Source organism: Bombina bombina, chromosome 3 (assembly GCF_027579735.1).
Source record: "Bombina bombina isolate aBomBom1 chromosome 3, aBomBom1.pri, whole genome shotgun sequence".
Classification (NCBI taxonomy): Eukaryota; Metazoa; Chordata; class Amphibia; order Anura; family Bombinatoridae; genus Bombina; species Bombina bombina.
The window spans coordinates 287,187,246-287,201,919 of NC_069501.1; the positions used below are offsets into that span (position 1 = coordinate 287,187,246).

General features: G+C 41.7%; 1 protein-coding gene across 1 annotated transcript in view; it reads left to right on the forward strand.

The window, feature by feature from the left end:
* Window positions 1-1,313: 1,313 nt before the first annotated feature.
* The window catches only part of LOC128653198 (caspase-1-A), a gene marked incomplete in the record, with an annotated part of 196,297 nt that continues 182,936 nt past the window's right edge, over window positions 1,314-14,674 (forward strand). Inside the window, 1 exon segment of the mRNA XM_053706343.1 lies at window positions 1,314-1,464. Coding sequence (XP_053562318.1) covers window positions 1,458-1,464 — 7 coding nt within the window.

Below are 14,674 nucleotides of genomic sequence, written 5' to 3' on the forward strand. Positions count from 1 at the left end.
TCGGCAAATATTACAGAACTGGTACGTCCATAATTTTGGCACTAGTTTGGGCAATTTAAATAACAGTGGCAAAAAAATTATTCATATTAATGAAAAACGCTCAATCATTTAATCAAACAAATCGGTATTTTGCCACTGTTATGTAGATGTCACCAGCTAGTGCCAAAATTAATCAAACAAATCACCGGGACAGAGCTGTCAGTCCTGCAGTGGGCAGGAAACTGCACTCCGCAAACACTGATAGTTCATATGTCACGGGGCAATTTTAAATAACAGTGGCAAAAAAAGGCTTCATAATTAAATTATTTTGGCACTAGCTGGTGACATCTAATTAACAGTGGCAAAATACGGATTTGTTTGATTAATGATTGGACGTTTTTCATTAATATGAATATGAAGCCTTTTTTACCTCTGTTATTTAAATTGCCCCAATTGTCCGGCAATGTGCGCATGCATGCTCTGTAGTATATTTACAAGTTTATTGTAGGCGGGTTCTGTAATATTTTCCTACTGCGGCAGTGAGCGCATGCGTGCACTACTGTATTTGCAAGTTTTTGTAGGCGTGGCCGTAGGTAGGGAAACGTAACGCAGTAGGAGAATATTACAGAACACCTGCACTCACTGATTGATATAGTGTGTTCCGAGAAAAGCAAAGGGACAAAGTTATAATGTACAAACGTGTGGCGATTTTATATCTTTTGCTGCGCCCTCTAACGAAAAGGAGTATTTACATGACAATTACAAATATTACCTGTTATGATATGGCAGAGGTGCTGGGTACTTAGTACCGGTGAGTACGCCCCACAAAAAAGCCCTTAAAGGGACAGTCTAGTCGAAATTAAACTTTTATGATTCAGATAAGGCATGCAATTTTAAACAACTTTCCAATTTACTTCTATTATCTAATTTGCTCAATTCTTTAGATATCCTTTGTTGAAGAAATAGCAATGCACATGTGTGAGCCAATCACACAAGGCCTCTAGGTGCAGCAACCAATCAGCAGCTACTGAGCATATCTAGATATGCTTTTCAGCAAGTGATATCAAGAGAATGAAGCAAATTAGATAATAGAAGTAAATTAGAAAGTTATTTAAAATGATATGCTCTTTCTAAATCACGAAAGAAAAAAATTGGCTTTCATGTCCCTTTAAGGTAAAATAGAATGTTTTTAGTCACAGAGGTTCTTAGCACTGATTGCAGCATTACAACTGTTAAACTGACACAATATGGAGCATGATATGAACATGTTTATCACCTTGTACTGCTGCCTTTAAATTCGTACCTGTTATTAAAATAATTTACATAGTTCCTGCTCCCTCCCATTTTTTTTTATAACTTCCCTTCATAGTCAGCAACAATAAACCAGTACCTTTTTCTTACTTCCTGCATATCTCAGCCAGTGCGCGCTTCTATCTGCATACACATTACTGTGTTAACCCTTACAGAGCTCTGCAGACATGGCCGGTAAGTAACTAAATTACTTATGAAAGCATGATAGTGTCAGCCTGGACAGTATTACTTTTATTTCACAAAATTCTACCAGAAATAATTGAAAGCATGTAAACTCAGTTTGTAGATCTGGTCTGCCAAGTGTGTGTGTTTTGTCACCATTACTAATATGGACACCACTGTACATACAGATGTTTTTTTTTATTAAAATCTTCTATGTTAAATGCTTTGCATATATAGCATTTGTGTGTGTGTGTGTTACTTATTAGATAAACATTTGCCATTTGTTTAACTTCATAACCAATATAAATTAAGGTTTAATAGTGTCAAACTACCTCAAAAGTTTTAATAGTATCTAAAAATTCTAAACAATAAATGTAGATAAGCAAAACAATGTACTATTATGGAAATAATACATCTATATGAAATGGCTCAAAAAGGTTTCACTTTCACTTTTATACCTTTTTAGTTTCATTATGATTTTTTTGTTCTAATAAAAAGTATATTTTATCAGAGGTGACTCTAGGAACAATATAAAGGGGGGCACATAAGATACCACAGTCAAAAGGGGGCACTAATCATTTTCACCACTAAATCATACCACTGAAAAAACTCTAAATATATATAAATAAGATTTCAAAATACCACAGAAATGTGGTATGCAATGATATCAGATTCCAGCATCTACAGGCTGCCTGATAGTGATAGCGATATAGGGGCTGTAGTGAGGGGATAGGGGCTGTAGTAAGTGGATAGGGGCTGTAGTGAGTGGATAGAGGCTGTAGTGAGGTATAGGGTCTGTAGTGAGTGGATAGAGGCTGTAGTGAGGGGATAGTAGCTGTAGTGAGTGGATAGAGGCTGTAGTGGGGTATAGGGTCTGTAGTGAGGGGGATAGGGGCAGTAGTGAAGGGATATGAGCTGTAGTGAGGGCATAGGGGCTGTTTTGAGGGGATAGGAGCTATATTGAGGGTATAGGGCTGTAGTGGGGTATAGGGACTGTAGTGGGGGGATAGGGGTTGTAGTGGGGAGATAGGGCTATTGTGAGGGGGTAGGGGCTGTATTGGGGGGATAGGGGCTGTAGTAAGGGGGATAGGGGCTGTATTGGGGGATAGGGGCTGTAGTGAGGGGATAGGGGCTGTAGTGAGGGGATAGGGGCTGTATTTGGGTACTAAAAAAAAAATAACCTAAAATGTATTCCTCCCTCCCTGAGTCTTACTTTATACCAGGGAGGGGGAATCCTGAACCCTGGTGGTGGTGGTCCTGTGGGATTTGGAGCTTGTCTGTCCACAATAAAGGGATTATCTATCTTTTTAAACAATAACAATTCTGGAATAGACTTTAAAAATAAAGAATTTTAGTTCTGACAGAGCATGCATTAATGTACTACGAGTAATCAAATTTACATTGATCTCTTATTATCCAGGAGCAGCAATGCACTACTGGAAGATAACCGGTGATTGGAGGTTACACACACATATGCCTCTTGTCATTGGCTCACCATATGTTTTTAGCTAAGTCCCAATAGTGTTTTGCTGCTCTGGAGCTGATTATCAGTTTGACCCTTTTGCAGAGTTAAACAAATAGGAGCAGTGTAATAATGAAATGCTCTAACATACAGCATGTTCTATTTGCCCTTTAATATAAGCATATAGCATATAGTTTTGAAAGCGCAATTTACTGAAATGTTAAAGGGACATGAAACCAAAAAATTTTCTTTCGTGATTCAGATAGAGCATACAATTGTCATCAGATTTACTTCAGTCTCTTGGTATACTTTGTTTAAGGATGGGGCAATGCACTACTGGGAGGTAGCTGGGGAGATTAAGTGAGCCAATGACAAGAGACAAATGTGCAGCCACAAATCAGCTGCTGCCTTCCAGTAGTGTATTGCTGCTCCTGCTCCTACCCAGGTTTGCTGTTCAACAAAGGATTCCAAGATAATTTAGCAAATCATAATAATAATTGAAGTAACCTGGAAAGTTGCTTAGCAATTATACGTAAATCATGAAAGAAAAATTCTGGGTTTCATGTTCCTTCAATATTAAGTCATAAAGATAAATCAATATACCATATTTCCAGGAGTTGCGGAATGTACTGAAAATTAACCGTTGTTTTTCGTATTTTCACCTTTATAGCTCTTGGAAATTATATATATATATACTATTGGGAAAGCCTGCCCAGAGGGCAGTCTATTGTGGTGACGGAACCACCGCTACATCCAGGTGGATTCCGAAAAAAGCAGGGTGGTGAAAGAATCCATCCAGGTGGATTCTTTCACCACCTCTTTAGCGCTCTCTCCCCACTATCTTTTGCTCTATCTCCCCCTCTTTTGCGCTCTCTCCCCCCTCTCTTTGGCTCTCTCTCTCCCCCCTCTCCTTTGCTCTCTCTCCTCCCTCTCCTTTGCGCTCTCTCCCCCCTCTCTTTTGCTCTCCCTTTCCCCCTCTCTTTTGCTCTCCCTTTCCCCCTCTCTTTTGCTCTCTCTCCCCTCTCTTTTGCTCTCTCTCCCCTCTCTTTTGCTCTCTCTCTCTCCCTCTCTTTTGCTCTCTCTCCCCTCTCTTTTGTTCTCTCTCTCCCCTCTATTTTGCTCTCTCTCTCCCCTCTATTTTGCTCTCTCTCCCCTCTCGTTTGCTCTCTCTCTCTCCCCTCTCTGTTGATCTCTCTCTCCCCCCTCTCTTTTGCTCTCTCTCCCCCCTCTCTTTTGCTCTCTCTCCCCCCCTCTCTTTTGCTCTCACTCTCCCCTCTCTTTTGCTCTCTCTCCCCTCTCTTTTGCTCTCTCTCCCCCTCTCTTTTGCTTTCTCTCCCTCTCTTTTGCTCTCTCTCCCCCCTGTCTTTTGCCTTCTCCCCCCTCTCTTTTGCGCTCTCTCCCCTCTCTTTTGCTCTCTCTCCACTCTCTCTCCCCTCTCTTTTGCTCTCTCTCTCCCCTCTCTTTTGCTCTCTCCCCCCCCTCTCTTTTGCTCTCTCTCACCCTTCTCTTTTGATCTCCCCCTCTATTTTGCTCTCTCTCCCCCCTCTATTTTGCTCTCTCTCCCCCCTCTCTTTTGCTCTCTCTCCCCACTCTCTTTTGCTCTCTCTCCCCCCTCTCTTTTGCTCTCCCTCCCCCCTCTCTTTTGCTCTCCCCCCTCTCTTTTGCTCTCTTCCCCCTCTCTTTTGCTCTCCCTCTCCCCTCCTTTGCTCTCCCTCTCCCCCTCTCTTTTGCTCCCCCTCCCCCCCTCTTTTACTCTCCCTCTCCCCTCTCTTTTGCTCTCCCTCTCCCCCCCTCTTTTACTCTCCCTCTCCCCTCTCTTTTGCTCTCTTCCCCCTCTCTTTTGCTCTCCCTCTCCCCTCTCTTTTGCTCTCCCTCTCCCTCCCTCTCCCCCTCTCTTTTGCTCTCCCTCTCCCCCACCCTCTTTTACTCTCCCTCTCCCTCTCCCCTCTCTTTTGCTCCCCCTCTCCCCTCTCTTTTGCTCTCCCTCCCCCCTCTCTTTTGCTCTCTCTCCCCCCTCTCTTTTGCTCTCCCCCCCCTCTCTTTTGCTCTCTTCCCCCTCTCTTTTGCTCTCCCTCTCCCCTCTCTTTTGCTCTCCCTCTCCCCCTCTCTTTTGCTCTCCCTCTCCCCCTCTCTTTTGCTCTCCCTCTCCCCCCCTCTTTTACTCTCCCTCTCCCCTCTCTTTTGCTCTCTTCCCCCTCTCTTTTGCTCTCCCTCTCCCCTCTCTTTTGCTCTCCCTCTCCCCCTCTCTTTTGCTCTCCCTCTCCCCCCCTCTTTTACTCTCCCTCTCCCCTCTCTTTTGCTCTCCCTCTCCCCTCTCTTTTGTTCTCCCTCTGCCCTTTCTTTTGCTCTCCCACTCCCCTCTCTTTTGCTCTCCCACTCCCCTCTCTTTTGCTCTCTCTCTCTATTCTCTTTTTGCTCTCTCCCCTCTCATTTGCTCTCTCTCCCCTCTCAGTCTGTGTTGTTAATACAAAAAATATGAACTACAGAAAAAAATAAACAAATAAAACCTAATCCCTATGAAAATAAAAAAGCCCCCCCAAAATAAAAACACCCCCTAATCTAATGCTAAACTACCAATAGCCCTTAAAAGGGCTTTTTGTAGGGCATTGCCCTAAGTTAAACAGCTCTTTTGCAGTTACCAAAAATTCTAAGTCCCCCCTAACAGTAAAACCCACCACCCACCAAACCCCCCAAATAAATAAACCTAGCACTAAAAAACCTAAACTATCCATTGCCCTGAAAAGGGCATTCAGCTCTTTTGCTGCCCATCCCTAATCTAAAAAATAATAATAACATATTTAAAAAAACAAACAAAAAAAACCTAAGTCTAACCCCCAAAAATTAAACCTGTTACAGAAAATAAAAAAATCCATTATTACAGAAAATAAAAAACCAAATTACCAAATTTACAAAATTAAACCTAATCCCTATGAAAATAAAAAAGCCCCCCCTCTCTTTTGCTCTCCCCCCTCTCTTTTGCTCTCTTCCCCCTCTCTTTTGCTCTCCCTCTCCCCTCTTTTGCTCTCCCTCTCCCCCTCTCTTTTGCTCTCCCTCCCCCCCTCTTTTACTCTCCCTCTCCCCTCTCTTTTGCTCTCCCTCTCCCCCCCCTCTTTTACTCTCCCTCTCCCCTCTCTTTTGCTCTCTTCCCCCTCTCTTTTGCTCTCTTCCCCCTCTCTTTTGCTCTCCCTCTCCCCTCTCTTTTGCTCTCCCTCTCCCTCCCTCTCCCCCTCTCTTTTGCTCTCCCTCTCCCCCACCCTCTTTTACTCTCCCTCTCCCCTCTCTTTTGCTCCCCCTCTCCCCTCTCTTTTGCTCTCCCTCCCCCCTCTCTTTTGCTCTCTCTCCCCCCTCTCTTTTGCTCTCCCCCCCTCTCTTTTGCTCTCCCTCTCCCCCTCTCTTTTGCTCTCCCTCTCCCCTCTCTTTTGCTCTCCCTCTCCCCCTCTCTTTTGCTCTCCCTCTCCCCCTCTCTTTTGCTCTCCCTCCCCCCCCCTCTTTTACTCTCCCTCTCCCCTCTCTTTTGCTCTCTTCCCCCTCTCTTTTGCTCTCCCTCTCCCCTCTCTTTTGCTCTCCCTCTCCTCCTCTCTTTTGCTCTCCCTCTCCCCCCCTCTTTTACTCTCCCTCTCCCCTCTCTTTTGCTCTCCCTCTCCCCTCTCTTTTGTTCTCCCTCTCCCCTTTCTTTTGCTCTCCCACTCCCCTCTCTTTTGCTCTCCCTCTCCCCTCTCTTTTGCTCTCTCTCTCTATTCTCTTTTTGCTCTCTCCCCTCTCATTTGCTCTCTCTCCCCTCTCAGTCTGTGTTGTTAATACAAAAAATATGAACTACAGAAAAAAATAAACAAATAAAACCTAATCCCTATGAAAATAAAAAAGCCCCCCCAAAATAAAAACACCCCCTAATCTAATGCTAAACTACCAATAGCCCTTAAAAGGGCTTTTTGTAGGGCATTGCCCTAAGTTAAACAGCTCTTTTGCAGTTGCCAAAAATTCTAAGTCCCCCCTAACAGTAAAACCCACCACCCACCAAACCCCCCAAATAAATAAACCTAGCACTAAAAAACCTAAACTATCCATTTCCCTGAAAAGGGCATTCAGCTCTTTTGCTGCCCATCCCTAATCTAAAAAAAAATAATAACATATTTAAAAAAAAACAAACAAAAAAAAACCTAAGTCTAACCCCCAAAAATTAAACCTGTTACAGAAAATAAAACAATCCATTATTACAGAAAATAAAAAACCAAATTACCAAATTTACAAAATTAAACCTAATCCCTATGAAAATAAAAAAGCCCCCCCAAAATAAAAACACCCCCTAATCTAAGAATAAACTGCCAGTAGCCCTTAAAAGGGCTTTTTGCAGGGCATTGCCCCAAGATAAACAGCTCTTTTACATAAAAAATACACAAAGTCCCCCCTAACAGTAAACCCCCACCCACATAACCCCCCAAAATCAAAGAACCTAACACTAAAAAAAACGAAACTACCCATTGCCCTGAAAAGGGCATTTGTTTGGGCATTGCCCTTAAAAGGGCATTAAGCTCTTTAACTGCCCATCCCTAATTTAAATAAAACAACCCCCCCCCAAAAAAACTTAAAAAAACCTAAGTCGGGGGGGGCAGAGTTAACGGCCGATGTGACTAAATGTGTCTTACAGGAGCTCCTGACTTCAATATTTAATAATTGATGATATTTTGCGAATATGAGCTGTAATTCCTTTTTAAGAGACCTATCTCATACCCAAGAACACTGGAGAGAATTGAGTGATGCAACCGGGGGTGTGCTGCTATCCTATGTTTAATACTCGCACCGCATGTAATGGAGTTTCAGATCAGTTCAAGCTGCTTACAAGCCATGCAGACTGACCAGTGGATTAACAGCTGGGAACGTTATCTCCTGCAGCAGATTGCTAATCAAAGGAACAGCAGATGAGGGAAGCTTTCCCACAAAAACCGACACAATCCATGGATTGCTTGTTAGGCTGCTCCGCATATGACGCAACTTCTAGGTGTCCATATAGACCTGAAAAGCATGAAAGCAGCCGTGTGGACACAGTTGAGGTGCTTACACTAGCCGGTCTGGTAACAGAGGCCTTAGAACCAGCTGCCCTCATATATGGGGAGAACGGCAAGCCTGATCTACACATCCAGGCTGAAATGCAAAATGGAGGCCCAGGCGTTAGCACGGCTGAAGCAGCGATACTAATCATTACCCCACACAGCTGCACAGAGAAGGAGAAGATGATACTCGATCCTAGCGCTTGTGTGCCACCTATCCGGTTCGTTTCCAGTTGTGGACCAGAGAGAACTGTATCTATGGTGGGAATCAGAGTGGCTCCCAGAGTTAGCCGCATATCCACTGCCTCCAACTTTGAGAGATCGATCTTTCCTGGTAACTCTCTAACCCCGATACCTCCGCTGATAGAACCAGCTACCCGCTTCTCAGTTTCTTTAGGAGCTTCCCACCTACCGGATTATGAGGTACCGCTACTATCTTTAAGTAGAAGAGGAATCGGCTGAAGGTGCTGGGAGATATTATTAGGTATTCTGGTGACCCCCAGATCGGCTGTAACGCCATAGTAGCCTTGAATGGGATCTTGGCAATTGGTGGGTCACAGCTTCTATCCAGCCTCCCCGGGAGATCTGAGACTTGTCTTCATTAAGATTGCAGACTGCTAACAGTATAATGGAGATCTTGAGACATAATGTTAAACTCACATCGTTTTGCTAAACAGTTTGTTAATGTATTCCCTCATGTTAATGGAAAAGTTCCTATGATGTTCTTTTTTTCTCTTTTTCCTAATGCTATGGTCTATTATGCTAATATGGTTTGTCTAGAGGATAACGAGATCTACATTGCTTTCTATTATGGTCCTACTAGCTACAAATATCTCCCTTCTACTTATCTAAGACACCCTCGTAATACTATATCTATATGGACAGTTTTCATATTACCACTTCCCCTGTGGTCTGGGTTATTTACCAATTTTTTTTTTTTTTATCGTTGACATATTTGGGCTTAGTGTTATTAATAGAATGTATGTTGAAACGTATCATATGTTTGATGTTGATATATTTAGGCCTAGATTTAGAGTTCGGCGGTAGCCGTCAAAACCAGCGTTAGAGGCTCCTAACGCTGGTTTTGGGCGCCCGCTGGTATTTGGAGTCAGTGATTAAAGGGTCTAACGCTCACTTTTCAGCCGCGACTTTTCCATACCGCAGATCCCCCTACGCCATTTGCGTAGCCTATCTTTTCAATGGGATCTTTCTAACGCTGGTATTTAGAGTCGTTTCTGCAGTGAGCGTTAGAGCTCTAACGACAAGATTCCAGCCGCCTGAAAATAGCAGGAGTTAAGAGCTTTCTGGCTAACGCCGGTTTATAAAGCTCTTAACTACTGTACCCTAAAGTACACTAACACCCATAAACTACCTATGTACCCCTAAACCGAGGTCCCCCCACATCGCCGCCACTCGATTAAAATTTTTAACCCCTAATCTGCCGACCGCCACCTACGTTATACTTATGTACCCCTAATCTGCTGCCCCTAACACCGCCGACCCCTGTATTATATCTATTAACCCCTAACTTGCCCCCCACAACGTCGCCGCAAGCTACTTAAAATAATTAACCCCTAATCTTCCGACCGCAAATCGCCGCCACCTACGTTATCCCTATGTACCCCTAATCTGCTACCCCTAACATCGCCGACCCCTATGTTATATTTATTAACCCCTAATCTGCCCCCCACAACGTCGCCGACACCTACCTACACTTATTAACCCCTAATCTGCCGAGCGGACCTGAGCGCTACTATAATAAAGTTATTAACCCCTAATCCGCCTCACTAACCCTATCATAAATAGTATTAACCCCTAATCTGCCCTCCCTAACATCGCCGACACCTACCTTCAATTATTAACCCCTAATCTGCCGACCGGAGCTCACCGCTATTCTAATAAATGTATTAACCCCTAAAGCTAAGTCTAACCCTAACACTAACACCCCCCTAAGTTAAATATAATTTTTATCTAACGAAATAAATTAACTCTTATTAAATAAATAATTCCTATTTAAAGCTAAATACTTACCTGTAAAATACATCCTAATATAGCTACAATATAAATTATAATTATATTATAGCTATTTTAGGATTAATATTTATTTTACAGGCAACTTTGTAATTATTTTAACCAGGTACAATAGCTATTAAATAGTTAAGAACTATTTAATAGTTACCTAGTTAAAATAATTACAAATTTACCTGTAAAATAAATCCTAACCTAAGATATAATTAAACCTAACACTACCCTATCAATAAAATAATTAAATAAACTACCTACAATTACCTACAATTAACCTAACACTACACTATCAATACATTAATTAAACACAATTGCTACAAATAAATAAAATTAAATAAACTATCTAAAGTACAAAAAATAAAAAAGAACTAAGTTACAGAAAATAATAAAATATTTACAAACATAAGAAAAATATTACAACAATTTTAAACTAATTACACCTACTCTAAGCCCCCTAATAAAATAACAAAGCCCCCCAAAATAAAAAATTCCCTACCCTATTCTAAAATACAAATATTACAAGCTCTTTTACCTTACCAGCCCTGAACAGGGCCCTTTGCGGGGCATTCCCCAAGAATTTCAGCTCTTTTGCCTGTAAAAAAAAACATACTATACCCCCCCCCCAACATTACAACCCACCACCCACATACCCCTAATCTAACCCAAACCCCCCTTAAATAAACCTAACACTACTGATCGGAACAGCCAATAGAATGCGAGCTCAATCTGATTGGCTGATTGGATCAGCCAATCGGATTGAACTTGATTCTGATTGGCTGATTCCATCAGCCAATCAGAAAATTCCTACCTTAATTCCGATTGGCTGATAGAATCCTATCAGCCAATCGGAATTCGAGGGACGCCATCTTGGATGACGTCCCTTAAAGGAACCGTCATTCGTCGTCTAGTCGTCGGAAGAAGAGGATGGATCCGCGCTGGAGGTCTTCAAGATGGAGCCGGTCGTCATCGGATGGAAGAAGATAGAAGATGCCGCTTGGAGAAGATGTTTGCCGGTCCGGATGTCCTCTTCTTGCCGGATAGGAGGAAGACTTTGGACCCTCTTCTGGACTTCTTCAGTGGATGTCTAGCCCCCGCTTGGCTTGGATGAAGATCTTGGAGCCAGGACGGATCGGTGAACCTGGCATGGTGAAGACAAGGTAGGAAGATCATCAGGGGGGTAGTGTTAGGTTTATTTAAGGGGGGTTTGGGTTAGATTAGGGGTATGTGGGTGGTGGGTTGTAATGTTGGGGGGGGGGTATAGTATGTTTTTTTTTACAGGCAAAAGAGCTGAAATTCTTGGGGCATGCCCCGCAAAGGGCCCTGTTCAGGGCTGGTAAGGTAAAAGAGCTTGTAATATTTGTATTTTAGAATAGGGTAGGGAATTTTTTATTTTGGGGGGCTTTGTTATTTTATTAGGGGGCTTAGAGTAGGTGTAATTAGTTTAAAATTGTTGTAATATTTTTCTTATGTTTGTAAATATTTTATTATTTTCTGTAACTTAGTTCTTTTTTATTTTTTGTACTTTAGATAGTTTATTTAATTTTATTTATTTGTAGCAATTGTGTTTAATTAATGTATTGATAGTGTAGTGTTAGGTTAATTGTAGGTAATTGTAGGTAGTTTATTTAATTATTTTATTGATAGGGTAGTGTTAGGTTTAATTATATCTTAGGTTAGGATTTATTTTACAGGTAAATTTGTAATTATTTTAACTAGGTAACTATTAAATAGTTCTTAACTATTTAATAGCTATTGTACCTGGTTAAAATAATTACAAAGTTGCCTGTAAAATAAATATTAATCCTAAAATAGGTATAATATAATTATAATTTATATTGTAGCTATATTAGGATGTATTTTACAGGTAAGTATTTAGCTTTAAATAGGAATTATTTATTTAATAAGAGTTAATTTATTTCGTTAGATAAAAATTATATTTAACTTAGGGGGGTGTTAGTGTTAGGGTTAGACTTAGCTTTAAGGGTTAATACATTTATTAGAATAGCGGTGAGCTCCGGTCGGAAGATTAGGGGTTAATAATTGAAGGTAGGTGTCGGCGATGTTAGGGAGGGCAGATTAGGGGTTAATACTATTTATGATAGGGTTAGTGAGGCGGATTAGGGGTTAATAACTTTATTATAGTAGCGCTCAGGTCCGCTCGGCAGATTAGGGGTTAATAAGTGTAGGTAGGTGTCGGCGACGTTGTGGGGGGCAGATTAGGGGTTAATAAATATAACATAGGGGTCGGCGATGTTAGGGCAGCAGATTAGGGGTACATAGGGATAACGTAGGTGGCGGCGGTTTACGGAGCGGCAGATTAGGGGTTAAAAGTGTAATGCAGGGGTCAGCGATAGCGGGGGCGGCAGATTAGGGGTTAATAAGTGTAAGGTTAGGGGTGTTTAGACTCGGGGTACATGTTAGGGTGTTAGGTGCAGACTTAGGAGGTGTTTCCCCATAGGAAACAATGGGGCTGCGTTAGGAGCTGAACGCTGCTTTTTTGCAGGTGTTAGGTTTTTTTTCAGCTCAAACAGCCCCATTGTTTCCTATGGGAGAATCGTGCACGAGCACGTTTTTGATGCCGGCCGCGTCCGTAAGCAACTCTGGTATCGAGAGTTGCATTTGCGGTAAAAATGCTCTACGCTCCTTTTTTGGAGCCTAACGCAGCATTTGTTTGAACTCTCGATACCAGAGTTAAATTTATGGTGCGGCCAGAAAAAAACCCGCGGAGCGTTAACAGCCCTTTTACCGCCGAACTCTAAATCTAGGCCTTAGTCTGCTATGTTTTTTAGAAATGTTTTAGATTGGAAGCTTGCATGTAAGGGAATACACATTATGGTCAATTTATTTATGCTGAACCAAGTAATAGGGGTATTGGGGCGACATTACTATTCAATTTTGCGATTTTTACATAAGACAGAGTCATCCCCCCTCACCCCCATGCCTGACTAATGAGATCTGGACATCTGCTAGATATTACCCGAGATATTTACCTAATGGCAGGCTAGGGATTTAAATTAAAATATCTAGAAATAAGATGCTGTTCCCAACTGTGACCGCGAGAGGGAAGTCAAGGATTAGTTATAGTTTGCCATATGCAATAAACGTATGTGATCCTGTAATTTGATCTGGGTTATTGTCCAGGCCTATTTCAAGATCTCCAACCCTTTAACTTCAGATCTGCTATACACAAACATAGTATAGGTAGGTAGACTTAGCTCTCAAGAAACTATATGATCTCTAGGTAGACTATATTGTTTCTCATATCAAGTGTGTCACATTATCCCAGATATAATTGAAATAAGCTACATTATACCTTAAAAAAATACACTAGATTACGGCTCCAATTTCTATAGTAGCCAGTTTACTATAAGCCTTGTTTCCCATAGTTTGTATACATTCCTAGGGAACTCTTTGACTGTTGTCTTATTTAGATAGAGGGGACAGTAACACCTCATTGGTTCCAGACAGTGCAATATGACAGTCACTACTATTGACTACAGGTGAGGGCTCTGCTTCTGTTGTGGGGTATAGGGCCCGTACCCTTACGACAGACTTATATTTTAAAAGTAACCTGTAGAGTTGTATTTACATTTGGAAGATTTAATTAGGCAATATATGTACATTTCCTGATAACTGAGGATATGTTTAAGTCTTGCATATGTATGTTTCAGGGGTCCCCTTACTGTGCTATCCTGTCCTCATGTTTACATATTGGACATCATTTTAGTATGTTCATTGCATTCATTGCATTCTAAGTATAATAGTTGCAGTATGGGTTCGCCTTTATAGAATATACATTTCTCTATATGATTCCATAGCCCCTGTTCAAATATGCACTCTATTTTAGTTTACATCCTGTCCAAAGACATCTCCCCTCACCCTTTCCCACTCTGTGAGAGGGAGTGGGTCATATCCCATACCCCTTTTCCATCTCCATCCAGTAGTGACAGCAACCCCTGAGGGGAGATGCAACGGATAGCCCTGTACCATTTCTTTATCAGCCCAGCTTTAAAATATTATCTTTTTCATTTTTGCCCCTAACCCCAACCTCTTGAGTTTATGCTGGCTCCGTCCCCCCTCCCCATTCCATCTCATCCCTCCCCTTCCTTACACCATTGAGCTTACTTTGTAAGCAAAGGAAATTGAATGCTATAGAAACCTTTCAATTACCTAATTTATTTTTCAACCATCTTTTCTACTCGGTGATCCTAACAATTACAAATCTGGATACCCTTTACAGTAGGGACAACACATTGTTTCTATTGAAAGACAAGAGATAGAATGACAAATGATTTATCATACTAATATTGCTATTTTTGTTATATGTAACTACATTTGGCGGATCACCTGAACGCACCTAGACTGTGATAAATTACTGATGGTTGAAATGGAAAAGTGTTACTTGATAACATGTTACTACTTTGAAAATTTGTATACCGCTGTAATGGGGGAACTATGTTTCCTGATTTTTTTCTTTCTTTTGTTGTATACACTTGAGTTTGATGACTATATTTACCCATGCAAATTTCAATAAAACATTTGTTTAAAAAAAACCTAAGTCTAACCCCCAGGTTGGTACTCACCGTTCCGGCGGAGAAGGTCCTGTTCCAGGCGGTGAAGTCTTCTTACAAGCAGCAACCTCTTCTTTCTTCTTCCAGGAACAATCCGGTGGAGAGCAGAGCTGAAGACC